At 39.2% G+C, this 27720-nt stretch overlaps 2 protein-coding genes across 3 annotated transcripts; both read right to left on the bottom strand.

Annotated features, from left to right (window-relative positions):
* Positions 1-230: 230 nt before the first annotated feature.
* Positions 231-11593, bottom strand: LOC147302438 (ATP-binding cassette sub-family B member 6-like). 2 transcript variants are annotated; one of them, XM_086283244.1, is made up of 20 exons: positions 11123-11593; positions 10290-10813; positions 8108-8248; positions 7806-7995; positions 7538-7630; positions 6422-6614; positions 6087-6208; positions 5807-5916; positions 5620-5685; positions 4584-4709; positions 4166-4242; positions 3933-3996; positions 3748-3833; positions 3596-3653; positions 3400-3504; positions 3022-3196; positions 2349-2461; positions 2178-2272; positions 2011-2079; positions 231-1792 (listed from the first exon to the last, which is right to left on the bottom strand). In XM_086283244.1, the coding sequence occupies exons 2-20, from the start codon at positions 10803-10805 to the stop codon at positions 1633-1635; spliced, it is 2559 nt and encodes an 852-aa protein (XP_086139370.1). In that variant the 5' UTR covers positions 10806-10813; positions 11123-11593; the 3' UTR covers positions 231-1632. The 2 variants fall into 2 exon arrangements, 1 of the variants encoding a protein (XP_086139370.1); XR_015127172.1 differs by lacking the exons at positions 231-1792; positions 2011-2079 and having other exon boundaries at positions 2241-2272; positions 2349-2465.
* Positions 11594-13396: 1803 nt separating this feature from the next.
* LOC147302437 (ATP-binding cassette sub-family B member 6-like) lies at positions 13397-23843 on the bottom strand. Its single transcript, XM_086282928.1, has 20 exons — positions 23514-23843; positions 22633-23156; positions 21672-21812; positions 21379-21568; positions 21089-21181; positions 20762-20954; positions 20488-20609; positions 20215-20324; positions 20042-20107; positions 19348-19473; positions 19151-19227; positions 18990-19053; positions 18805-18890; positions 18654-18711; positions 18458-18562; positions 18072-18246; positions 17712-17824; positions 17541-17635; positions 17374-17442; positions 13397-15105 (listed from the first exon to the last, which is right to left on the bottom strand). Exons 2-20 carry the CDS (start codon positions 23146-23148, stop codon positions 14946-14948), a joined length of 2559 nt encoding a protein of 852 aa, XP_086139054.1. The 5' UTR covers positions 23149-23156; positions 23514-23843; the 3' UTR covers positions 13397-14945.
* Positions 23844-27720: the final 3877 nt, after the last annotated feature.

Raw genomic sequence — 27720 nt, 5'->3', positions numbered from 1 at the left:
GTCTGCCGCTGTTACGCGAAAGTTAAATGCAGGTCAAAAGTTTTTCTTCCATTTCGTCCTATTTTATTTCAATTTTTTGAGTATATATGGCCCATTTAACCCTTCGATGAAACCACAGCCTCAGAAACTTGAATTGTTGTTATTGTAACGGAGCAGAATTCACTGACATCAAGCCATCAGTTGCAAAAAATTCACATGGTATGGCATGACTTACCAAAGATATACAACTCAGTTAATTCATTATAACACACAGTCCAGCCCATAATAATAATTTCCTGAATCTATCAGTAATGTGATATACTACCACCTTAATATTAAAAAAAAAAAAAAATCTAAAATGGACAGGAAATTGTTTTAATTAAAAAACCAAAAAAGTGGAAAACATCATTTATTGCTCATGTGTACACAATGAAATGTAATATGAATATGAAATAGTTCCACAAAACTATAACTATGAACAACATACTTCGTGAGGTAGATACAAGACAGCACATTAACTTACTTAGAAGTGTATGGCTGTTCTTACTTAATAATTAAACATCTGTTACTGCATAGACATTTGATTGACATCTTAATTCAGATATTTTCACTTGTTAATTCAGCACAGGCACATATAAATAATGCTATTGCTATGTCATCATTAAAGAAAATAAAATATTTATTTTTAATCAGTGTCACAGGAAACACTGATGATAAGTGCCCGTTGTTTTATTTCCTTAATAAATGGAGATGTACATCAATGCATTACCAGCTCTTCTATCCTGCTTTATCTTCTGCCTAGCTGATGACCTAAAGCCTCAATGTGCAAATACGCTTTTCTAAAAGACTAGTGTCACTTTAAAGAACACAAATTCAGCAAACAAAAACTTAAAATAACAAAAAAAAACTAAATCCCTGATGGCATGCATGTAATCTATTCTTATCCACAAATCATTCACAAGGTTCCATTAGTATCTCAGTGCACTAAGATGTAGTGTCAAGGCTGAGTTCCCTTTCATATGCCTCAGGTCATATTATTGCTCCAGAGTCGAGGCAGAACTATATGATCACTGCAGTTTTTCATTAAAAATAAATAAAAATTAGTAAGGTGATTTTCATGAAACTGGCATCATAGAGCCATGAATAGAACAAAAAGTCTCAAACTGAGCTGAGCAGTCTGAAGCCTGTGCTTTTGGTCTCCTGTATACGTTAATCTCTGGCTGTCTTTACATGAGCATCCACAAATAGTATATCTATGAAAGAAAAAACGCAATAGGTCCTCTTTTAAAACTGTGAAAAAGAAAAAAGAAAATACGAAGTAAAGTAAAATAAAGTAAAATAAATGAAGGTAAGTATAAAAATAAATATGAGGAATGTCAAATAATTGGAGGTGATTTGTAGGGTTAGGAGGATTATACTAAAAAAACAAAACAAAAACGAAATAGAAAACAACCTCAAAGCTAGGCATGATTCAAGCTCCACTCCTGTTTAGCAGTTTGGTTTTTAAAATGTCAAATCATTTGTCCCTCACTTTGTAAAATCTATCAAAAATATTACTTCCACCTTGCTGAATGCTTAAATCAAACATAACCTTTTCACAATCACAACAAAGAATAAAAGTGCTAACAGTTTTTTTTCTTAAAGCAAATACATTCAGTGCCCGTGGTGTCCTGAGGACGTCGATGGTGGCTGCAGTTTCTCAGACTTGCGATCTTTGGTTTCGGTGTCTGATGATGAATCTGAGTCCTGAGCCTGTTGTTGCTTCATCCACATGTTTGCATATAAACCTCCTTTTTGTAGCAATTCCTCATGTCTGGGATGGAGAAAATGTTGTTATTTACTAACTGTTCAGTGAACACAGAGATGTGCTAATGCGAAACACAAAGATTACTCAGTACTCATTGTAAGTCCTGTGAAAAACTAAGTACGCCTTTACTGTTTCCACAGGAAATTAAGTCCACCATGAGAAAGATTGTATGTTACTGGATGTTGTTTACAGGAGTTTCATTCAAAACAATCAGGCACACTTACCGTCCACGCTCAGCAATCCGCCCTTCATTGACAACCAGGATCTGGTCTGCTGCGATGATGGTGGACAACCTATTACAGAGCAATAACGGACCCACAAGTCATCGGTGAAATAAATGAAGATGGATAAATTCACTTAAAAAAACCTGACAGTACATGAATTTATTTACCTGTGAGCTACAACCACTGTAGTGCGATTGGCACAGACTTTGGCCAGAGAGGCCTGGATGTTGCGTTCTGTCTGTGTGTCCAGGGCAGATGTGGCCTACAGAGAGATAATATTAGAAAACTGCAACTAACAGCAATGAGTTTACACTTGAGATGACAGTTCAGTCGCATACCTCATCCAGCAGGATGATTTGTGGTGCTTTGAGGATAGTTCTGGCGATAGCCACCCTCTGCTTCTCTCCTCCACTCAGCTTCAGTCCTCTTTCCCCCACCTGGGTATCATAACCTGCCTGACAAAAACACAGGAAGAGGCTGAAAAAACTTCTTGCAAAGTATTAAAATACAACAGTCACCTCAAAGGCACTTTATATTGTAAGCTAAAGACCAAACAATAACAGAGCGAAAACCCCAACAATAACATCAAATCCCCTACAAGCATGGACTTAACGACAGGGGGAAGAAAATATTCTTTTCAAAAGTAAGAAACTTCTGGCAGGATTGGCTGCAATCAGTTGGGGGTGAGGAGAGGGAGACAGAACAAAAGACACACTGTTAAAAGAGGTGAGTAAAGAAGAAGCATAAGAGGGGCCTGAAAGTTAAAGGCTCCGCCTCCCATTCTAATTTTAAATACTATAAGAACCACAAGTAGGCCCGGAGTCTGAGGACATGTGGTACTATAAGGACTTTCAGATAAGACAGGGCCTTATCTGAAAGCTTTGTTCAGAAATATGCATGTAAATGGTATAAACATAGATACATAGAAACACCCACAATGTTTTCAACAGTATGAAACAAATCTTTGAAGTCACAATGCTGAATAAACCAAGGGATTAATGTGCACATTACCATCAGGGAAGGTCATGATTTTGTCATGGATATCAGCAGCGAGTGCAGCCTCCTCCACCTCCTGGTCATTAGCAGTGGTGCGACCGTAGCGAATGTTATCTCGGATGGTGTCGTTGAACAGCACGGTATCCTGGGGAACCACGCCGATATGAGATCGCAGAGATGTTTGTTTCACCTGAGGAAAGATGATGAGAAAGTAATAAGCAGTTTAGACTCCGTGTATGTGTGTGTGTATATATATATAAGCATGCAGTTACAGTAATATTAAAGACAAGACTTTATGACTTCTGCTTATATTATTAATTTTACTGGTTGTTTGTTAATGTCTTGAATTTCCAAATATTTCTCACACAGTAGCTCTGGTGCCAAACCTCTTACCTTTGATATATCCTGGCCATCAATGCGAATGCAGCCTCCCTGAACATCATAGAAACGGAAAAGCAGTCGAATGATTGTGCTTTTCCCAGATCCCGACGGCCCAACCTGAAGGTATGTTAGTAATCCGTAATGTTAGCAACACCTTAACTGCTCAATGTAATGCTGGGAAGCAGGAAACATCTCGCCTCAGACTCACCAGTGCAACTGTCTGTCCTGGAAGAACTGTGAAGGACACATCCCTGAGAATCTCCATGCTGCAAAGCAGTAAAGAAATCTAAGAATGAGCCATGCAAGAACACACTGAGACTGAAGTTTTAATAAAAGAAATCAACGCAAAAATAAACCAACCCGTTTATGTAGCTGAAGTAAACGTTTTCAAACTCCACTTTCCCCAGTTTAAAGAGAAGGCTTCCTGCATTTACTTCATCCTTCACCTGCATCAGGCAACATATAAAGACCATAAAAAACTCAAAACACATAAAACCCCCCCACTGATATCACCGCTGCAAATATTTACCCATCTATAAACATACCTCTTGATCTTCTTCGAAAAGTTGGAACATGTTTTCCATGTCAATAAAGGAAGTCTGGATCATTCTGCAGGGAAAGAAGAGAGAAACCAACAGTTGGCAAAAGGAGTCAAACAGAGTGTGGTTAAATAGCTTACAGTATATAATGTGTTATCCTCCTTAAAAATACATAAAAAAGCAATATCTTTAAAACAGCAAACTATTTATAATCTAATGACTTATCTGTATTTTCTTACCTGTAGTATGTTCCAAACCAGTTGAGTGGAATGTACATTTGGATGATGTAGGTACCGAAGAGAACATAATCTCCAACCTGAGGTTAGAGTTGTTTTTATGGTCAAACTGAATTGGACAATTCCAACTAGCATTGTATTTCTTAATGTTCTGAGTATCTATTAAACATAAAGTTCATCCACTTTCTGAAATAAGCAAATCAGCTCTCTGCCCCGCCTTTTAAAACAACTTTCTTTTAATCGGCTGCCCCTCCCAAATGAGTGGATGGGGCTGTCTGAGATAACCATATTAGCGATATACTAAGGATTTACTTGCACAGATGATGATCCTAGTATTTGAAAGTTTGGGCATGTTCATTATCAGTGTCTACCAACCAAATGTGGACAAGCATAGTGTGTGCCATTATTACAAAGTCAATACCTGAAACTTGCCCTCTGTGACAAAGTATGCACAGAGCAAGGAGCCTGCTAGCAGTCCTAATCCAATGACGACATTCTGGGTTTGATTGAGCAAGGCCAGAGATGCCTGCGCCCTCCACTCTGAAGCCTACAAACAATCAGAAACATGAGTCAAGACTTCAAAATATAGACTTCCAATATACAGCTACTGGTATCTTTGCAAAAATGTCTTATTCTCTGATGCTAACAAAAGCCAAGAACCATTAAGTACACAACTCCAGAACTGAGACCACTAAATAAAACACTTTTGTCCAGATCAGACAACAAGTGTAAGTTTTGTTTTTGGTGAAATTATGCTGCTGCTTTTCTGATTTTTATCAGTATGTTCAAGGACCCCTGATGCCAGCATGTTACATGCAAAGGATTAAACTGCATATAAATTGTGGTAAGAGACAGGTATGGATATCAGGCTTTTGCACATGCATACAATCTCACAATGACTGGGATCCATAAAGAAAGGACCATGTGTATGCACAGCTTTATGAATATGACAAAAGGAAAGTCCATGTTTATCTGCTTTTGTGTAGACATGCACACACATACAGGCTGTTGTCTATGTACATTGAGCTTTATGGGCCCAGAATTTCCCAGTGAGCTAACAGGTTTGCTCTACTGGCGAAACAGCAGCAGAATATTATGGATTGTCCAAATATTGTCCCAGGAAAATCAAAGCAGTAAAATCACACAAAAAACACTGAATTCCAACATCCAGTTATTTCATTTTGTCTTTGTTTTGAAATCAAACCTGACATAAATACTCATATTTTCTGGGTTGGCCACCTGGTGTGAGGCAACCTACTACATTTGCTTCCACTCAACATCTTAATACTAAAAGCTATCTGAAAGGTAGCAATAACTAGAAAGACTGTAGCAGAGCAGGTTTGCTCTGACTCCTGTTAAAGTAAACAAAGACATTTTCTAGTGATACAGCTGAAGAAAGAACAGCAGGGGAAGGCGTGGCAAGCCTTGTAATGCTTTATCTGCCTGACCTGACTTACCTGATAATTTAAGATTGCACCCTCAAACCGGCCGACCTCATAGTTCTCTGCATTGTAGTATTTTACCTTTTCAACAGGAATAAAAAGCACAAACAGTGACGAACTGTAATTTAGGTGCATTTTAGGATGAAAGAATAAAAAAACAACAACAACAAAACTTTGTGAACCACAAACTTATTTAATGTACCGTCTCAAAGTTTAACAAGGAGTCCACAGCCTTGGCCTTGGCAGCGTTATCCATCCGATTCATTTCTCGTCTGTACTTGGTTCTCCATTCAGTGATGATGATAGTCATAGCTGGCAAACACATTAATGTGAAATTACTACACAGTCAAAGAGGATCTGAAAAATCTATCTCAGGCCATGCGGAACTACACAGAAGATTAGCACACTTGAAGGTTTTCATTATTAAACTGGGTCAAAGCAAAGCTAGTTGAGGTTCAAAAGGTTCAACAGGCATAACTTACTGAGGTAGAAGGTCATGCAGATGAAGATAATAAGGCCAAGCCAGGCATTGAAATAAGTGATGAAGTAGATGATGGCGATGATAATATCAGCAATGGTTGGAAAGATGCTGAACACTATGTAGCTGTGGAAAAACACCAATACCTGAGTTTAATTTTTCTTCAGATTCTAACATGAGAGAAGCATTTATGGATAAAAAAAAAACATTTATGTTGGGCATAAATGTTTTGGGCATTTATGTTGTAAACCTTGTTGGTTGGTATATTTTGTCAGCAGGTTCGTTTATGAGTTACTCATTTGTTTATAATTGTTATGATCCTGACCGTTACTATCTCACCTGACCAAGTTGTTAACGGAAGATGTGCCACGGTTGATACTTCTCAGTACTTCACCAGTTTTGCGGCTCAGATGCCAGCGCAGAGAGAGGGAGTGCAGGTGGCCAAACAGATTGACTTGAACCAGTCGATTGGTGTACTGCTGCACGCGGATCCAGACGAAAGTGCGTACGTTACTCAGAAATCCAGAGGAACCTGAGAAGAAGAGAAGATGACGGCATTGTACTGCAGTGATTTGAATCATATCTGCCTAACAGAGTACAGTTTGTTCACGTTAATGGGAAGTCTTCTTCACAAACCAAGGTTAATTATGGCGTTCCACAGGGTTATTTGCTACGACCGAATCTGTTTACATTATACTTGCTTCCCTTAGGCTATATTATTAGAAGACATAGCATACATTTTCACTGCTATGCAGATAACACCTGGATTTATCTATCCATGAAGCCTGATGACACACAAATTAGTTATGCTAAAGGAATTTCTAAAAGACAATTTTTTCTGTTTGTAAATTCAGATAAAACTGGCGTTATCATACTCTGCCTTAAAAAACTTTATGGTGTCTAACCACTGTGAGGAATCTTGGAATCATTTTTGTCCAGGATACTTCCCTCAATGCACATATTCAGCAAATATGTAGAACTGCGCCATTGCATTTGCACAACATCTCTAACCTTAGACACAACCTGTCTCAGAGTGATGCTGAAAAACTAGTTTGTGCATTTATTACTTCTAGGCTGGTTGTTCTTAAAACTCCCTGAAAAGCCTTCAGTTGATCCAAAATGCTGCAGCAAGACAAGTGACAGGAACTAGAAAGAGAGAGCAGATTTCTACCATAATAGCTTCTCTTAACTGGCTCCCTGTTAAATCAGGAATTCGATTTAAAACCCTTTTCCTTAAAAACAAGGTCTTGAATTATCAGGCCTCATTTGATCTTATCTTTAAGTCCTCACAGTACAGTATCAGTACAAAAGTGGAGCACTTCGCTCTGCCGGGTTACTTGTAATTCCTTGAATTTTTTAACCTTAACTCTACTTGATGTGACATGTGAGGCAGAAATTCATTGTGCAGCTCTCTACAATGTTCACTGTCTACACTGGGCATCCATGAGGTCCTACCTGCTCCTCCACCCTGCATGAGCTTGAGCAGGACATAAATACACACTGTAACAGCTAAAGTGTGCCAGCTGCTGCCATCAGTCAGTTCATCCACTGAAAACAGATGAGACAAAATGAGGCTTTCAAGCTGTGGTGAAAAGATTCAATGAATAAATAAAAAGCATTATGAGATTTTAATTTGACTGCAACAATGTCACTGCAGTACCATCAGTGTGAGTGACTGAACATTTGAGTCTATAGTGCATGATGATGAAGACACATCACTCACCAATATACTTGGAGTAAATAGGTACAAAGATATTAACAGCCCTCTCCACTCCCAGCAGCCCCAAACAGAAGAGGACCAGCAGCTGGAGAAACTTGTTGCCTTGCGGCCACATGTAAGGAACAAGCAGACGGACCTTCTTCCAAAATCCCTTCCAGGTGGACTGGTTCTCCTCTGATCTTCCCAACAGGCTCTGACCCAGAGAAAGATATGAAACCATTAAAACAGCGTTAATAGAGTATAAAAGCATAGTTGCTGATGTGTTTCAATATACAGTGGAAGTGCTGCAAGTGCCCTGTCACTACCTGTCTACTGTTTTCTACGTCACGCTCATCTTCATTTATCAGTAGCGTGTAAGGTCTCCTTGGCAACCCTGGAGCTTTGAGACCAATGAAGAAGAGCAGCCCAGTGCTAATGTAGCGCATCATCCACAGGAACAACTGCACCTGAAGTTTTCATAGATGTTTACACACACATCAGCATGGATACAAAACAGCGTTTAACACAATGGTAACACAATGCTAACTAGAAAAATTTGCATTTCCTGCGAAAATGCAGTGTGGATGCTTTAAAGCTGAAGCTGTATGCAAAAACTAGCTGAAAAAGCTGAAAAGTTGCAGAAATTGTAAAAACTTTGCAGAAGCAAAGGAACTTTGCTAAAATGGAATAACTTAGCAGAACTGCAACATCTTAGAGGAAACATAATACTTGGCAGAAATACAATAGCATAGCAGAACTTAGCAGAAATATTGTAACTTACCAGAAACATGATAACTTCTCAAAAATACAAGAATTTAGGAAAAATAGTATAAGATAACAGAAAGAATATATTTAGCCAAAAATACTTAAACATTACGGAAACACTATGATTTAGAAAAATAGTACAACATAGCAGAAATACTGTGATTTACCAGAGACACTGTGATGAACTATGAATATTGTCATTTTAAATTAATACTATGGTTTAGCACAAATACTATCATTTGACAGAAATACTATCATTTGGCAGAAATACTGTGTTTCAGCACAAATACTCTGGTTTAGCACAAAGGAGATTAAGGAGATATGACAATTCGAAAATGCCTCTCATTACAGAAATCAAGCGGTGATTTTGAACAAACTCTCCATTGACTTTCTATGGAGAGTTTTCCGACTTTCTGTTGGTCTGAGGAGATTTGCCAAAATTCTATAAATTCCACAACAATGATAGTGACATTTTCAGAAAGCCAGCAAAAATACCTACGTTTTGATGTATAATTTGTGGAAGTTGAGTGAAATTTGAGCAAGTAGCAAGAAGTTGTTCGGACATGAAGAGAAGACTGCGAAACCTTCAGTGGCAACAATAACAACGCATGTATTTTGTGAGAAATCACAATTTTGCAACTCAAAACTTTAAGAAGCATAAAAGTAAAACGGTAAAAGATTTGAAAAAGCTGATTTATACCTGAATAGCCCAATAATTTGAGAACATTTTAAAGTTTGAATGGTTGTTCTACGTGAAAATATGAGGAAGTAGTTAAGTTTCAAAAACAAGCTAATTTTAGCAGAATTGCAAAGTTTCCCATTCATTTCAAATTAAAGGAAAAAAGCTTAATATTTTAAAAAGTATAATAGTGAAAAATACCAAAAGACATAGCCGTTATTAGCAGAAATAGCAGAATAGTTTAAAATTTGAACGGTGAAAATCGGCTGAAAATTGTGGAAGTAAATCCACGGCGAAAAGTTTACGGAAACACCAAGAAGGAACTCAATAGTGCGGATGCTTAAAGCATCCACACAATAACACAGTAATGTGAATATGCTGAAGACTGTTAAGTGTTTTATTGAACAGTTACCACACATCTAGGTAGTTTACTATTATAATATCATTTACTATTAAAATAGCACTTTCATAATGTTGACTTTATGGGATGAAGGATGCAATACAATAACATTTTGCATTTGCTTAGGATCTGAAAGTCAACTGAGCAGTGACTCAGCAGAAAAGGCTCAGGCATGCTTATCTTCCATGGCACTTTGTTTTCTTTTGTTTGCTGAGCAGACACTTGATACATGAGCCTGACTGTACTACTCTGAGGAGTGGCGCTAAAAGCAGACTCATTTTTAATATATAACTAACCTTTGGCTCATAAAGACTATTTAATCACACACCGAAGAGCTTTATTAATATGCTGCAAACACACTCTGATCAACTTATCTTAACGCTAAATAAATAGAAATGGAGATTTGAAGGGATTCATTCTAAATTCATGAGAATGTACTTTGCAATTACACAGTAATCATCGTATATTTATAAATACATTATTTGTTTTCTACTAAATAGTATTAAATCACTGTACTGTTAACCCTAAACAGATAGGAATGGAGATAAACTGCATAATGCAAGGTAAATGCAAGTATCAGCATGAATATTTTGAAAGTAGTCTTCACTTCTTTGTTAGGTTCCTGGAACACAATGTTAAAAAAATATCTTATGTGAGTGTTCACCTGTTGTGGTTTGTTCTCCAGGCCCCACCACCACTGAGGACTGTACCAGGACACAAAAGCCAGGTTCTCAGCACAGAAAGCTACAGCCCAGAACAGCAGCAGGACGGCACTGTGTCCTCTTGTCCGATCCGACACCAGGACCCTGCACCTCTCCACCCTGAGTAGAGCCATAGCCCAGGCCCATCCCAGGATGGAAAAGCAGCCGTACAGCACCACATACCCTGGAAGTTCATCTGCATTCGTGGCTCTCCAAATCATTCCACCCAGAAACTGGATGATCAGAAAGACGTGGAGGACCTGCTGAAAACCATAGAGGCAGGAGCGAGGAATGAACTTGCGCTCCATTTGCGTGCCATACTTTTGGTAGCATATGCAGTGGATGGTGCCAAGGAGGAAGGAGAGGGAGAGCAGGATGGTGGGGACCAGTGTGAAGTAGAAGCAGGGGGCGATGCCTTCATCCACCCAGGTTATGGAGATGGAGGAATTTGCTTCACAGTAGCTCTGCACAAACACCATGGCTGCAGCTAGGAGAGAGAAATCATTTTAAAATCCTAGCAGCAAATCCTAACAAAGACATCCCGCCTGTACGAGGTGTTTTATAGTATACCTAGAAAGAGGAACTGCTTTGGCTCTTTTACATTAGGCACTGATTTATGCGATAGTAGTAAATAAATACCGACATACAGCTAAAATGTGTGATAAATACTGTAGGCAGATAAAGAACAAATAGTGTAAGCAATTATAATTATTACCTTATAAACTTTAAACTATCAGACTACATTTCAGAGGGTCTAGAGATGAAACCGGCTGTTGTTGTTAGTTTTTAACATTACCTTTCCCAGGCAGGCAGCTGTGAAGTCCAAACACTGTACACAGTCCACTTGTTAGTAACCGAGGCTACTCCAGGGAGACGAGCGAGTCCTCCGAGCTGTTATTAGCTTGCTTATCGTCTCTAACTGTAGTTCAAACGACATTTAGGAATGACACCCAGAGCACAATAACTCACAGCTATGTGTCTGTCATTACTACCACCAGCTGTGTGTTACACTGATGAAGCCGGTGTTCGGAGTCCTCCCAGTTCTTCTTCTTCTTGTCAAATTTTCCTGGCGAAACCGTGGAGTAACGCTACCAGCTGGCACGGAGTGTGAACACACACAGACACACCAAATAAAAAAACAAACACAAAACCCTTTTAAATCAAATTAGTTTGTCTTAAAAACAATGTATTAGAAATTGTACACGGACCGCTAGCTTTTAAATCAGGTCCAGTATCATTTTCATCTTAATTAGGATCAGTAGTTTCTTCTTCTCCACTGCCTGGAGCAAATTTAGCTTCACACCTTTGCCATTGCAGTGCACTGCAATTCATACATTAAAAAGCAAGAATAGTTAATACATTACTTTCAATTAGTGCACCTGTTTTAAGGTGGACCCTTGAGGTATCAAACCTGAGACAAAGGCTCAATACTGTTAGTTAAAGAACAATTTGCAGCCAAGGACATACGAGCAGAAACAAGGACACAGTCAGTCTTAAACACAACATCAAGCAACTGAGGCAGCATTATTCAGTGCAGACACTCGGAAAAAGAAATCACACTGCCACTGCAATCACCTGAACAAACGGCTAAGAAAGCTGCCTTTTTACATTAAAGCTTATACAAACCTTTATTTTAGTGTAAAGACTCGACAGAGACACAGAGGCATTCCAGTTCAAGAGTGCTGCTATAAAAGCACACAAAGCATCTATGAAATGCATGTCATTATTTTTCATTTACACTATCAGTTAATAAGGCAAATAAGTATTTGTGACATAGGTTACTATAAAAGCAGGCTGGGGAGAATCCACACTTGATATGAGTGTAACACTGCTTACTTATGTGAAATCATCATCAGTGAATGCTTGCAAAACAGAAACTACCTTGGTATTATAACAAACGGCTTGACATTGGCCACACATCCACACTTGCAGGTTTCTTTTTCCTCTCTCTTTTTGCTATCTTCACACCGATGTCTCTCTTTCTCGCCTGGCTCTTCTCTCAGTCTTTGTGCTGTCATCCAACAGGTCGGTGTAACACTGAAGCAGGGTTCAGTTATCTATATCACCTATCCACCCATATCAATTGCATTATTCAAGCTGAGTATCAGGCTTCTACTGCTGGCGGTTGACATAAGCAGTTCTTTTCACCTTTTTTCTTACCTTTTTAAATTCATTTTTATTATTATTTACGTCTTTTTGAAGAGATCTGGCCACGAAGGCAGCTGAAATAGCAACATATGCAACATCACAGGTTTATCAAGGTATTTTAAGTAGCCATAAAAGACTGGATTGATTATAATGTAGGTGCAAACTTTAGTCATGGAGATACTTGCAAAGCAGGTCATTTCTTTATTTTATATATAACCCTTAATAATAATAATAATTCATTTTACAAATATAAGCAAAGAAATTACATATAAAAGAGTTGTTGGCACAACATCATCTCCAATAGATAGTTTCCCTGAATATGTAGCATTAGAGGAAAATGAAAAATAATACAAAAATACGTTATTGTTCCGGCTATTAGTAAAGTTATTTTTAGGGGTGCTAAGATGAAATTTAGGGATGCTTGAGCACCTCTGAAAAGGGTCTAAACTCACCAATGTCCACCACAGACACAGTTTCCAGTATGGTGTCTTACTATTATAAATAAATTCAGTGTATCCAGGTCAGAGTTGTGAAATGATCATCTCCTGTCTCAGCAAATCTTCTCGAAACAAACAGTATTTTAGTCCAATTTACAGACACAGTTTGCTGCCATTACACAACAGGTCTAAAGTTTTACTGCTGGATGGCTTCAGGTTTCGGCACTTTAATATCCCATAAGTGAAACATGCACAGAATTAATTAACACCAGACCATCCCTATTACCAATAAATTAACGTGGTATTACACGACTTATCATAGATATAACAATTCAGATTGTAAACTCATTATGATGCAGTTTTGCATCCATGGACTAAGTAAAATAATAGTTTGTTAAATGCATCAGTGATGTGAGATACCGTCACATTAACATTTCTTCAAAGTCTAAACTGGACAGGATGTTGTTTTAATGTAAAGACAGAAAAAGGATGGAAATAATGCCATTTATTGCTCATGATTACATGATAAAACAGTATTTCCAAAACCTGTAACTATGAACAACACCTTTCGTGAGGTAGATATAAGACAGCAAATAACTTATTTAAAATTGTATGGCTGTACTTAGATCTATGGACGTTTAATTTCTAGACATTCTTTTTCATGCAGATATTTTGACTTGCTAACTGAGCACAAGCGCAGATCGATAACTTGGCCCCATTACATCCACATACCGAGTGGAAACCTCTGCCGTGAGAAATGTCTGTGGTCTTTCTGCCAATGGAAGGCTGGACTGTACAACTTCAGGCATGAATCAGTATGTCTAAAGATAACTGAATGATGAAAAACAATCAACAAACCCTGACACAACAATGCTATTATCAAAGAAAATGAAAAAAATATATATTTTTGTCAGTGTCACACAGAAAATGATGATGAATGCCCATTATTTTACTACCATAAACATGGAGATATATATTTATGCACTACCAGCTCCTCTCTCCTGCTCCAAGAATGTACAAATACATACAGCTCAAAATTCAGCTAACAAAACTTTAAATAACAAAACAAAATCCCTGATGACATTAACACCATTCTATTCTTAAGCATATAGTATTCAGCAGGATTCAGAATTAACAGTCTGAGCACACCAAGATACAGTGTCAAGACTGATTTCACTTTTCATGTGTCTCAGGTCATATTATTGCTCCACAGCAGAAGCAGAAATATACAACCCCCATAGCTTCTTTCTCATTAACAATAAAAACGAATAAGCTGGTTTTTCATGAAATTTGGTAGAGAGGTGGAGGAAAGACGGGAACCCCCCCACCACCACATTTTATTCAAAGGGGACCCATTATGCTTTTCTTGCACCTCCATATTTGTATTCTAAGACTCTAATAGCTCCAATAGTCCAACTCTTTAGTCTAACTTTCCTCTGCCCAGCAGGTGGAGCAGGTGGGTGGGGTTTCAGTGCTTACTGTGAGAGTTGTGTGACTGAGATAATTAGGGATTTCCCCTCTCTTCGACATCATAGAGAGTCACAACAAGAAAAAAAAAGTCTCAAATTGTGAATTTAAGCAGTCTGCAACCTGAACATCTGGCTCACAGGAATAATTATACATAAACTGATCTTTTTGGATCTTTGGCGGTCTTTAAATGAGCATCTGCACATGTAACAGTACATCTATGAGAGAAAAAGCACAGCAGGTCCCCATTATGTTTAGTTTGTGAGCACATAGTATCATCTGTCTCTTCTCCTGTGCCAATTCTTTTTAGTTTTAGATCTTTTGTTAACTCCTGGCATCAAAACCGTAGCTGGAATCACAACTATTGGATAAAGTCTAAAAGGTGTGAATACCTCTTCAGTTTCATTAGGCACCTTAGCCTGACCTGTCATTGCACATTCACTTTAGAAAATCTAGCAATAAATAACACTTTCACCTTGCTGAGTGTTCAAAACATTTAAAATCGCACATTGCCTTTTTACAACCATAACAAAGAATACAAAAAGATTTTTCTTAAAGCAAATACATTCAGTGCCCGTGGTGTCCTGAGGAGGTCGATGGTGGCTGTAGTTTCTCAGACTGGCGATCTTTGGTTTCAGTGTCTGATGATGAATCTGAGTCCTGAGCCTGTTGTTGCTTCAACCACATGTCTGCATACAAACCTCCTTTTTGTAGCAATTCCTCATGTCTAGGATGGAGAAAAGATTGATATTTATTTGTTTATTGGTTTGCTGGTCTGTAGCATTCAGGTGAGTGCTAACACAAGGCCACGGAGGAAGGACATCAGCAATCATCTTAAAGAAGCAGCTGCTGCTGCCAAGCAGTGTTTATAGGGATATTTCCAAACAACTTGAAAACCATAATTCTACAGTGGAAAACCTTCAAAACAGCTGCCCATTCATGCAAGGAGTGGACGTCGCAGTATATTCACTCTAACGTAAGACCGTGCAATGCTTAGAGAAACCACAAAAAGAGCTGCATCTCAGACTCTACAGGCATCCGTTAGCATGTTAAATGTTTATGTTAAAAGTTCATGTTAAAAATTCATGACATTGTGATTACGAAAAAAATCGCAATCGACAGATGAAAACAAAGTGGAGATATTTGGCCATAATGCACAGCACCACATTTTGCAAAAAACAATATTGGCAAAAGACCTCATAACAACTGTCAGCACTATAGCAGTGATGACTTGGGCTTGTTTTGCAGCCACATGACCTCAGTACCTTGGCCATGAATTACATGGTCATGGAAAACTTTTCTTTTTCCAGGGTAGAATGATGGACGGCATAAATTTTTAGTGACTTTAAATCACAACAATTGGGTGCACGTTTGAATTTAATTTGAATTTCCTCTAATCCACTCAGCAGCAAATTTATGGACTACCTCCAAATTCAACTTTGCGTTAAATGAACAGACAGGACACAATTTGATGTTCCAGCAGAACAATGATCCCAAGCACACATCGGTGTTTTTTTTAATGGATAAAGCAAGCAAACATTAAGCTTTTGAAATGGCCTTTCCAAAGTTCTGACCTTATAGACTATCAGGGCTCTAGACTAACTTTTTGCCACGGTTGCACCAGGCGCACCAGCACAAAAGTTAGGTGCGCCCACTGGTGCGACCAAGGTTTTTATTTAGTCGCACCATTGAAAAATTTGGTCGCATTTGCGACCCGAGGTCCCGATTCACAAGGTCCCGATTCAATTCGAGTCAATTTTGCCTCAGACAGTCAGAAATATTATAACTCTGATCATATGTGAGACTTCATCAGAGGTGTGAGCATCACAGCAGATGCCTTTGTGTCAAAGTAACTGAGAATAAAACACAGAAAAACATGAAGGAGATTTTCCTGGCAGATAACCTTAATTAGCCAAATTTTAAAAAATTTACATTTCTTCAGTATTGAACAGCAGAAATTAGGCTTTCTTGGCCGAGGACATTTAAGTAAAAAAAAACAAAACGCTGCAAACAATGGTCGACTGGTGGGCAATAAGCGAATGAATAATGCTGAAAACATGCTGATTCAGTGAATTTTGGTTGGAGAGAGACAAAACCCACAGCTCAGAATCTAGCGCAAAAAAGACGTAAACACAAAGCGCAGACCCGCCAACGCATCAGAATCAGTGAGCTGTCAGCGGTCAGCCCCAACGGCGTGTCCGTGTACGTGCCGTCGGGTGAGAAAGCCGAGAAAGAGAAATCTGATTCTGATGCGTCGGGTCCGCTCTGTGTTTATGTCTTTGTGTGGAATCTGTTTAGCTGCTCTCATTTACTGTTTCAGCTGTTTGGTGGTTGTTAAAATAGTTTTGAGAGCTTTAACCTGAGATTCTGGCGTTTCTGGCAAAATACATTTATATTTAAAAGTCTTATAAAAGTTTTTATATTAAAAAATTCAGGATTTAATGAATTGATATCGCTTTATTCAAGCTACTCACCTCCCTCTTCCACCTGCACTTTCAAACGTACACACAAAGGACTACGGGACAACTACAGGACCACGGTCAATCATAGAGGTCCCGCTCCTGACTATCTCTGATTGGGACACACGATAGGGGCATGATGTCTGTCAGTTGTCAACACGGAGACTTTCAGAGTTGCCGGGACTTTTTTTTTTTTTTTCTTTTTACTGGAACAGCTGGTCGCACCGGTGTGACAGGATTTTATTTAGTTGCACAATTGAAAAATTGGTCGCACTCTAGAGCCCTGACTATGCTTAAAAGTTGTAACAAAACTAAACAGTTTCAATGATATCGACCAATTCTGCCAAGAAGACAGTGAGCAAAAATCAAGCCAGAATAATGCCAGAAGCTTGTTGATGGCTAGCCCCAAATTATCATGAGATTAATGCTCATGATGACCCTCTGTAAACTTTTCACAGATTCCTATGAATGCTTTAGTTTTCACAACTGTATGCGTTATGGCAGGAGTTTCATTCAAAACAATCAGGCACACTTACCGTCCACCCTCAGCAATCCGCCCTTCATTGACAACCAGGATCTGGTCTGCTGCGATGATGGTGGACAACCTATTACAGAGCAATAACGGACCCACAAGTCATCGGTGAAATAAATGAAGATGGATAAATTCACTTAAAAAAACCTGACAGTACATGAATTTATTTACCTGTGAGCTACAACCACTGTAGTGCGATTGGCACAGACTTTGGCCAGAGAGGCCTGGATGTTGCGTTCTGTCTGTGTGTCCAGGGCAGATGTGGCCTACAGAGAGATAATATTAGAAAACTGCAACTAACAGCAATGAGTTTACACTTGAGATGACAGTTCAGTCGCATACCTCATCCAGCAGGATGATTTGTGGTGCTTTGAGGATAGTTCTGGCGATAGCCACCCTCTGCTTCTCTCCTCCACTCAGCTTCAGTCCTCTTTCCCCCACCTGGGTATCATAACCTGCCCGACAAAAACACAGGAAGAGGCTGAAAAAACTTCTTGCAATATAGAAGAGACTGCAGTTACACAGTGATCATCACTAACTACACTTTAGAACATTTTAAAAATATGGCTAACTTCAGAAATATACATTTAAAAGATATAAACTTAGATTCAATTTAAACACCCACGATTTTAGTAAAAGTATGGAAAACAAATCTTTGAAGTCACAATGCTGAATAAACCAAGGGATTAATGTGCACATTACCATCAGGGAAGGTCATGATTTTGTCATGGATATCAGCAGCGAGTGCAGCCTCCTCCACCTCCTGGTCATTAGCAGTGGTGCGACCGTAGCGAATGTTATCCCGGATGGTGTCGTTGAACAGCACGGTATCCTGGGGAACCACGCCGATATGAGATCGCAGAGATGTTTGTTTCACCTGAGGAAAGATGATGAGAAAGTAATAAGCAGTTTAGACTCCGTGTATGTGTGTGTGTATATATATATATATATATAAGCATGCAGTTACAGTAATATTAAAGACAAGACTTTATGACTTCTGCTTATATTATTAATTTTACTGGTTGTTTGTTAATGTCTTGAATTTCCAAATATTTCTCACACAGTAGCTCTGGTGCCAAACCTCTTACCTTTGATATATCCTGGCCATCAATGCGAATGCAGCCTCCCTGAACATCATAGAAACGGAAAAGCAGTCGAATGATTGTGCTTTTCCCAGATCCCGACGGCCCAACCTGAAGGTATGTTAGTAATCCGTAATGTTAGTAACACCTTAACTGCTCAATGTAATGCTGGGAAGCAGGAAACATCTCGCCTCAGACTCACCAGTGCAACTGTCTGTCCTGGAAGAACTGTGAAGGACACATCCCTGAGAATCTCCTTGCTGCAAAGCAGTAAAGAAATCTAAGAATGAGCCATGCAAGAACACACTGAGACTGAAGTTTAATAAAAGAAATCAACGCAAAAATAAACCAACCCGTTTGTGTAGCTGAAGTAAACGTTTTCAAACTCCACTTTCCCCAGTTTAAAGAGAAGGCTTCCTGCATTTACTTCATCCTTCACCTGCATCAGGCAACATATAAAGACCACAAAAAACTCAAAACACATAAAAACCCCCCACTGATATCACCGCTGCAAATATTTACCCATCTATAAACATACCTCTTGATCTTCTTCGAAAAGTTGGAACATGTTTTCCATGTCAATAAAGGAAGTCTGGATCATTCTGCAGGGAAAGAAGAGAGAAACCAACAGTTGGCAAAAGGAACAGGAGTCAAACAGAGTTTTGGTAAAAGCAATACATAATCTCTATATTTTTTTACCTGTAGTATGTCCCAAACCAGTTGAGTGGGGTGTACAGCTGGATGATGTAGGTACCGAAGAGAACATAATCTCCAACCTGAGGTTAGAGTTGCTTTTATGACACTTATAATAATATAATAACAACAATAATAACATAATTGCATAGTTTTGGAAATGTGGAGAGGCATAATGCAAACCATTATTACAAAGTCAATACCAGAAACGTTCCCTCTGTGACAAAGTATGCACAGAGCAAGGAACCAGCCAGCAGTCCTGCTCCAATGATGGCGTTCTGTGTTTGATTGAGTAAGGCCAGAGATGCCTGGGTTTTATACTCTGATTCCTACAACAGGAGAAGGAAGCAACAATTAAATATATGACTCCATTCCTGAGACCACTAAATTAAACATTTTTCTCTACCTCTGTGATCAATGTCTCAGTTTTAGTTTTGGTGAAATACAGGAACAAATATCTACATGCAAACCCAATAATAGTTGGTTAAATGTCTCTTAGCAAGTGATTTTGCTTATTTTGGAGCCATGATTTAGTGACATAACACCCAACGATGTCCAAGAATTTAGAGGTAGTCCTCAGCAGCAGAATATTATGGATTGTCTAAATATTGTCCCAGGAAAATCAAAGCAGCAAAATCACACAGAAAACACTGAATTCCAACATCCAGTTATTTCATTTTGTCTTTGTTTTGAAATCAAACCTGACATAAATTTGCTTCCACGCAGCATCTTAATGCTAAAAGCTATCTCAAAGGTAGCAATAACTAGAAAGACTGTAGGAGAGCAGGTTTATTCTGACTCCTGTTAAAGTAAACAAAGACCAGCTTAGGAAAAAAAACAGCAGGGGAAGGCGTGGCAAGCCGTGGAGTGCCAAAACCGGTTGATAAATGCACTTACCTGATATTTTAAGATTGCACCCTCAAACCGGCCGACCTCATAGTTCTCTGCATTGTAGTATTTTACCTATGGAACCAGAAAAAACTAATTGTATTTTAAAGTGCATTTTAAGATGAAAGAATAATAAAAAGAAAAGTAAACTTCTTTATGAACCACAAACTTATTTAATTTACCGTCTCAAAGTTTAACAAGGAGTCCACAGCCCTGGACTTGGCAGTGTTATCCATCTGATTCATTTCTCGTCTGTACTTGGTTCTCCATTCAGTGATGATGATCGTCAAGGCTGGCAAACATTTGAATAAGGAATTACTACACAGTCAAAGAGGATCTGAAATCTATCTTAGCCAATGTTGAAGTACAGAAATGTTTTTCACACTTGAAGTTTATTTTTCATTATTAAACTGGGTCAAAGTGAAGCTAGTTGAGGTTCAACATGCATAACTTACTGAGATACAGGGTCATGCAGATGAAGACAATAAGGCCAAACCAGGCATTGAAAAGAGCGCTGAAGTAGATGATGGCGATGATAATATCAGCAATGGTTGGAAAGATGCTGAACACTATGTAGCTGTGGAAAAACACCAATACCTGAGTTTAATTTTTCTTCAGATTCTAACATGAGAGAAGCATTTAAGGATAAAAACATTGCCTAACAGAATCATTATTTGAGTTATTACTAATTGTTAATAATTATTGTGATCCTGTTTGATGCCATCTTACCTGAGCAAGCTATTAATGGAAGCTGTGCCACGATCAATACTTCTCAGTACTTCACCAGTTTTGCGGCTCAGATGCCAGCGCAGAGAGAGGGAGTGCAGGTGGCCAAACAGATTGACTTGAACCAGTCGATTGGTGTACTGCTGCACGCGGATCCAGAAGAAAGAGCGCATGTTACTGACAAATCCAGAGGAACCTGAAAAGAAGAGAGGTTGGCGGTCAGAATAATGAAGCAGCCTTAATGCTAGTGTGGCATGTGAGGCTGATGCTCATTGTGCAGCTCTCTGTGGTACTACAATGTTCACTGGGCATCCGTGAAGTAAGTCCTACCTGCTCCTCCACCCTGCATGAACTTAAGCAGGACATAAATACACACTGTAACGGCTACAGTGTGCCAGCTGCTGCCATCAGTCAGTTCATTCACTGAAAAAAGGACACAGACATCAAGGAGAATGAGACAAAATGAGGCTTTCAAGCTGTGGTGAAAAAAAAAATCAATGAATAAATAAAAAGTATTATGAGATTTTAATCTGACTGCAACAATGTCAATGCAGTGCCATCAGTGTGAGTGACTGAACATTTGAGCCTATGGTGCATGATGACGAAGGCACATCACTCACCAATATTCTTGTAGTAAATGGGTACAAAGACGTTAATAGCCCTCTCCACTCCCAGCAGCCCCAAACAGAAGAGGACCAGCAGCTGGAGAAACTTGTTGCCTTGTGGCCACATGTAGGGAACAAGCAGACGGACCTTCTTCAAAAATCCCTTCCAGGTGGACTGGTTCTCCTCTGATCTTCCCAACAGGCTCTGACCCAGAGAAAGATATGAAACCATTAAAACAGCGTTAATAGAGTATATAAGCAAAGCTGCTCGTGTGTTTTAATATACAGTGGAAGTGCCCTGTCACTACCTGTCTACCGTTTTCTACGTCACGCTCATCTTCATTTATCAGTAGCATGTAAGGTCTCTTTGGCAACCCTGGAGCTTTGAGACCGATGAAGAAGAGCAGCCCAGTGCTAATGTAGCGCATCATCCACAGGAACAACTGCACCTGAAGTTTTCATAGATGTTTACACACACATCAGCATGGATACAAAACAGCGTTTAACACAGTGGTAACACAATGCTAATAACACAGTAATGTGAATATGCTGAAGACTGTTAAGTGTTTTATTGAACAGTTACCATATATCTAGGTAGTGTACTATTACAACATAATTTACTATTAAAATAGCACTTTCATAATGTTGACTTTATGGGATGAAGGATGCAATACAATAACATTTTGCAAAGCAAGTACAAGTAAAAGCACTTTAAGTTTAGGAAAAATCAACAACTACATTAAAAAACTTTGCAAAGGAGAAAAACTACAAGTCATGCTTGCAGTTATGTAGTCAAAAAACTTTCACTCAACTCAACTCCTCCCCATGTGGGAGGAGCAAGATCCTGTCTTCTGATTTGATTGGTTAAGAGTGCAGGGTTTAGGAACTGAAAGTCAGACAAGCAGTGACTTAGCAAAAAAGGTTGTAGCGTGCTTACTGCCAATTTGTTTTGCTTTGTTTACTGGGCGGAACCTTGATACATGAGTCAGATTACACTGCTCTGTGGAGTGGCTCCGAAGGCAGACTTATCTTTAACCTTTGGCTCATAAAGGTTTAAACACACACTGAAGTTTAAACAGTTAAAATGCTGTATACAGGAATGAACTCTACCTACAATCTAAGATCAACTAAATGGGTAGGAATGGGGATAAACTGCATAATGCAAGGTAAACACAAGTGTAAGCACACATATTTTGAAAATAGTCTTCACTTCTCTGTTAGGTTCCTGGAACACAATGGTTAAAAAAAATATCTTATGTGAGTGTTCACCTGTTGTGGTTTGTTCTCCAGGCCCCACCACCACTGAGGACTGTACCAGGAGACAAAAGCCAGGTTCTCAGCACAGAAAGCTACAGCCCAGAACAGCAGCAGGACGGCACTGTGTCCTCTTGTCCGATCCGACACCAGGACCCTGCGCCTCTCCACCCTGAGTAGAGCCATAGCCCAGGCCCATCCCAGGATGGAAAAGCAGCCGTACAGCACCACATACCCTGGAAGTTCATCTGCATTCGTGGCTCTCCAAATCATTCCACCCAGAAACTGGATGATCAGAAAGACGTGGAGGACCTGCTGAAAACCATAGAGGCAGGAGCGAGGAATGAACTTGCGCTCCATTTGCGTGCCATACTTTTGGTAGCATATGCAGTGGATGGTGCCAAGGAGGAAGGAGAGGGAGAGCAGGATGGTGGGGACCAGTGTGAAGTAGAAGCAGGGGGCGATGCCTTCATCCACCCAGGTTATGGAGATGAAGGAATTTGCTTCACAGTAGCTCTGCACAAACACCATGGCTGCAGCTAGGAGAGAGAAATCATTTTAAAATCCTAGCAGCAAATCCTAACAAAGACATCCCGCCTGTACGAGGTGTTTTATAGTATACCTAGAAAGAGGAACTGCTTTGGCTCTTTTACATTAGGCACTGATTTATGCGATAGTAGTAAAAAAAATCACCGCGGTACCTGTTACTGCGCTAAATATTGTAGGCAGAGAACTGCGCAAACACACGAGAAAACAAAGTGTGAAAGGTTAGCGCACCAGCTCAGTGGCACAAGAAGCTAATGTGGCTACAAGAAAAGGAAACTTATAACTATCAGACTACATTTCAGAGAGTCTAGAGATAAAAACCGGCTGTTGTTGTTAGTTTTTAACATTACCTTTCCCAGGCAGGCAGCTGTGAAGTCCAAACACTGTACACAGTCCACTTGTTAGTAACCGAGGCTACTCCAGGGAGACGAGCGAGTCCTCCGAGCTGTTATTAGCTTGCTTATCGTCTCTAACTGTAGTTCAAACGACCTTCAGTAATGACACCCAGAGCACAATAACTCACAGCTATGTGTCTGTCATTACTACCACCAGCTGTGTGTAGCCATACTTACAAAGCGGTTGTCCTTGTAATGTGTTCACAAGTTAAACAACCGCTACCATGACTCGACAGCATTACGTTACACAACAGCGCCTGCTCGCTCTACCTGAACCTCAGCGCCCCCCAGAGGACATCCACGGAACATGCAGACCAACAGGGGAACGACAGGCTTAACCTGTATCAAGTAGCTTAAAATGATATTTTGAGATATTCAAGTAATTAGCAAGTATTAAAAGGCTACAGCAAGGGTGTCAAACGTCACACTGGATTGCTCTGGAAAGTGTGAAGGGCATAAATTTTGCACTGTGCCCAGTATTTTCATAGGTTTCACACCTTTACCACTGATACAGTCTTCTCCTATGACCATTCATACTACATCAACATAATTAAGTTACAGATAAGCAAATAAATGCTAAAAAATGAAAGTGTTTTTTCACTGTGTAACGTGTCAATAATAATAATAATAATAATAATAATAATAATAATAATAATAATAATAATAATAATAATAATAATAATAGTTTAAAAAGGACATTTCCTTTTAATTAACTAAAACTTTCAGTTTTAATATTACAGGACAGTCTGGACAGTGAGCTACCAGAACTTTTTCTTTATTTTGATTGATTTTTTTTAAATACAATGTTGTTTTTTTAATTTACTACATCAGCATTTCTCAATCTTAAGTGTAGAAAAAAATGCTGAAATTGCACTTCCTTGTCTTATATCAAGACTATCTCTGGGATTAAATTAGTATTTAAACTTCTGTACAGTGACATAGGGGAATTTCTCTGGTCTGGCCCATTTAAGATTCAAGTGGACTGTATGTGGCTCATAACCACAATTTAGGATGAGTTTGATCCCTAAAGTTCTGTCTAAAAATGTGAAAATAAAATGAAAAACCTTTTTTCAGTACAGTTGTACTTCTTCGAAATGCACAACATGTATGTAATAAAGAAAGCTATTATACAATTTTTAACCAGAAAAAGGATGGCTGAGGGGATGAAAAAGAGGTAAATCTTATCAAATGGAGCCTTCAGAATGGGCACAAAGAGATGCTAGAGACAGGCAGAGGTTTAGTATTCTGCATGCTCCTCAATGTAAAATTGCAAAGACTTTGTATATCTTACTATCTACAGTGAACGATATCAGCAAAGCATTCAGAAAACAATCAGGAGAAATCTCTGTGTGCACAGGACAGGGTCAAAAATCAGTGTTGTATCTGTGATCTTTGGGCCCTCAGACAGCACTGCATTAAAAACAGGAATTCTGTCATGGAAATCGCTGCTGGGCTCAGGAACGCTCTGTTTGCAAACATCAAAAAATTCTCAGAAGACCATCGGAAGATATGATCCAGAAAGGGAGCCATCTACTCCAGCCTAATGCTCATTTAATATGGAGTGAGGCAAAGTGGAAATGTGTTCTGTGTCAGACAAATGTGATGTGAATTTCCTTTTAAAAAATATGGATGGAGAGGGACCATCCGGCTTGTTATCAGTGTCTCTGATGGTATGGGGGTGCATTAGTGTGCAACTGTTTGCCCTGGAAGAGCAGAACAAACACCTGCACTGTTCGTTCAGAGTCGCCTTGCCTTAAAACAATATCAAAATGCAAAAATGCTTCATTTTCCCTGTTAAAGGTGAGATTCCCCGCATGTACTTCATCTTGAATCCTTCACAAAGGAACAAATAAAAACATTGCTTGTCTGTTAACAATGCTCCTCTTGTTCTTCTTCAGAAAGTTTGAACATGTTTTCCATATCAATGACAGATGGCTCTGTATTCGAAAAAAAAAAATCACAGCACTTTAGTAAACACCAATACATCTGACAATCTGTGCTACTAACATTTTTTCTGTATTTTCAATTTCATTTTAAACAACAAAGATGACATTTTAAGACAGAATATGTTTTTTTTCTTCTTCTGTTATTTTTCTACCACATCGCATTATAGTCTTGTTGAATCTTTGTCCTGCACAGCTGCTGTACACTGCTTTTCAGTGTGTCACATGATGACTTTGCAGTAAACAATACAGTGAATGACATTTCCGCCTAAGTTTTTAAACAAGTCTAAGAATGGCTAACTTGTCTGCCTTTCTCATTTTGCACTTGGCACTGCCTTTTAATGGCACCACGTTGAGTCTGTTCGGCCTGTTCCTGAGTCTCTGCCTCAACACCAGCCCCAGGCCCCCGTCACAAAGACTGTTTCTAAATCAGCTGCAGTTTTATCTCTTCCTGAATCAAAGAATGTACTTCCTGCTCTACAAATTGTTTCTGAATCACAGCCTACAAACAAAGTCGGACAGGTTTGAGTCACCTGACCTTCCCTATCTTCCTGAATTTCACTGACACCTCCCATCTTCTTGAGTCAGAGTCTGCTGCCGTCCTTGTGGCTGTTACAGAAACTGCTCCTAAATAAGATTTCTTTTACAAAAGGCCCTTGGGTTGACTGACATGAAGACAGCTTCTTCGTCTGTTCATCATTTAGCTTCCAGCCTCCTTCACACATGCCATGATAGTCAATGCAACTGCCATTAACTCCCAGCACAAGGTGCTTCTGTCATTCACACTAATGTATTATCCTGTTCCAGGGCCATCTTAGCCATTATTGGAAGAGGTACCATGGCCACTGCCTTCTAGTACATCCCCAGTTTTACATCCCAGATACCAGCACAGAGAAAGGGTGTGCAGATGGGCTAACAGATTCACTTGAACCAGCCAGTTGGTGGAGTGATTTATCTTCTTAACTCTGCCTCAACTGCATGAATAATCACACGTTTGCCAAACTGTAGGGAACAATCAGAGGTACCTTCTCCCAAAAACCCTGCCAGGTAGACTAGTTCTCTTCTGATCTTCCCAACAGGCCCTGTCACAAACGTATTAGTGCTTAAAACTGCATTAGACAGAGTAAAGCAGCAATGAAAATACAATTAACTTGGCATCTGTCCACTGTTATCTGTCTGCTACATATCTCCCGCTCGTCTTCGTCTCCTTGGCAAGCCCGGAGCTTTGAGACCAGAAGAGCAGAAAAGCAGGCGCATTAGCTACAGGAACAACAGCACCTCAGGGGTTCAGAGACGTTCACGCACAGATCTGTATAGATACAGAACAGCAGTTAAACCGCGTGTTAACAGAGGACAGATGTTAATGCAATGCTCATAATGTGTGTGATGTGCAATATGGGACAGTAAAAGCATTATGAGCATGGGAAAAATCAAACAGTAGAAAAACAACAACTCATAAACTACAAGTCATGCTTAAAGTTATGTAACCTTCAGGTTTCACTTAAGGCTTGGAACTCAGTGTTCAGGGAAAAGGTCCTGTCCTCTGATTTGATTGGTTAACAGGGATTTAGGACCTGAAAGTCAGACAGAGCAATGACTCAGTAAAAAAGGCTCCAACGTGCTTATTTTGCATCACACTTTGATTTGCTTTGTTGGGCTGATACTTCATACATAAGACAGGTTGCACCAGCTTTGACGAGTGGCTCCACAGGGGACACTTTTATAAAGGCCTTTAATAAAGAACATTTGACCAATTAAGACCATTTAAACACACACTGACAGATTTCATTATTATGATGCATATAGGTGTGTACTTTCAGATCAATTTGACAAACAAACCTAGCTTACCTGATAATCTTAAAAGGCTAGGAGTGCTACTGTAGTTTGCATATTTTGACCAAATCCTTTTAGTAAAAGTCTTCACTCTATTTTTTGGGGATTTTTAAAAAATGAGCAAATAAGAGCATTCACCCCTGTTCACACTGGTCTCCGATTGATCACCACCATTGGACTGTACCAGGAGATACAAATCAAAAAACTTAGGAGGTGATGAGACACACCTGGAAATGAAAGAAATAAAATTACAAGACAGATTGCTCCAAAGATGCAAGCTCTTGCGTTCTTATATTATGCCAGGTTACATGTGCAGTGAGTAATGAAAGCAGTTGCAACATAATCTTATCATGTGACCTTGTTAGATAAATGTCTGCACTGAAAGG

Source organism: Aulonocara sp. 'chitande type north' Nkhata Bay, linkage group LG23 (genome assembly GCF_057382095.1).
Source record: "Aulonocara sp. 'chitande type north' Nkhata Bay isolate Kocher_YH1m ecotype deep benthic linkage group LG23, A_spYH_male_GT1.1, whole genome shotgun sequence".
NCBI classification, from domain to species: domain Eukaryota; kingdom Metazoa; phylum Chordata; class Actinopteri; order Cichliformes; family Cichlidae; genus Aulonocara; species Aulonocara sp. 'chitande type north' Nkhata Bay.
The sequence above is the reverse complement of the archived record's forward strand: the minus strand, read 5'-3'. Positions and strand labels throughout refer to the sequence as shown.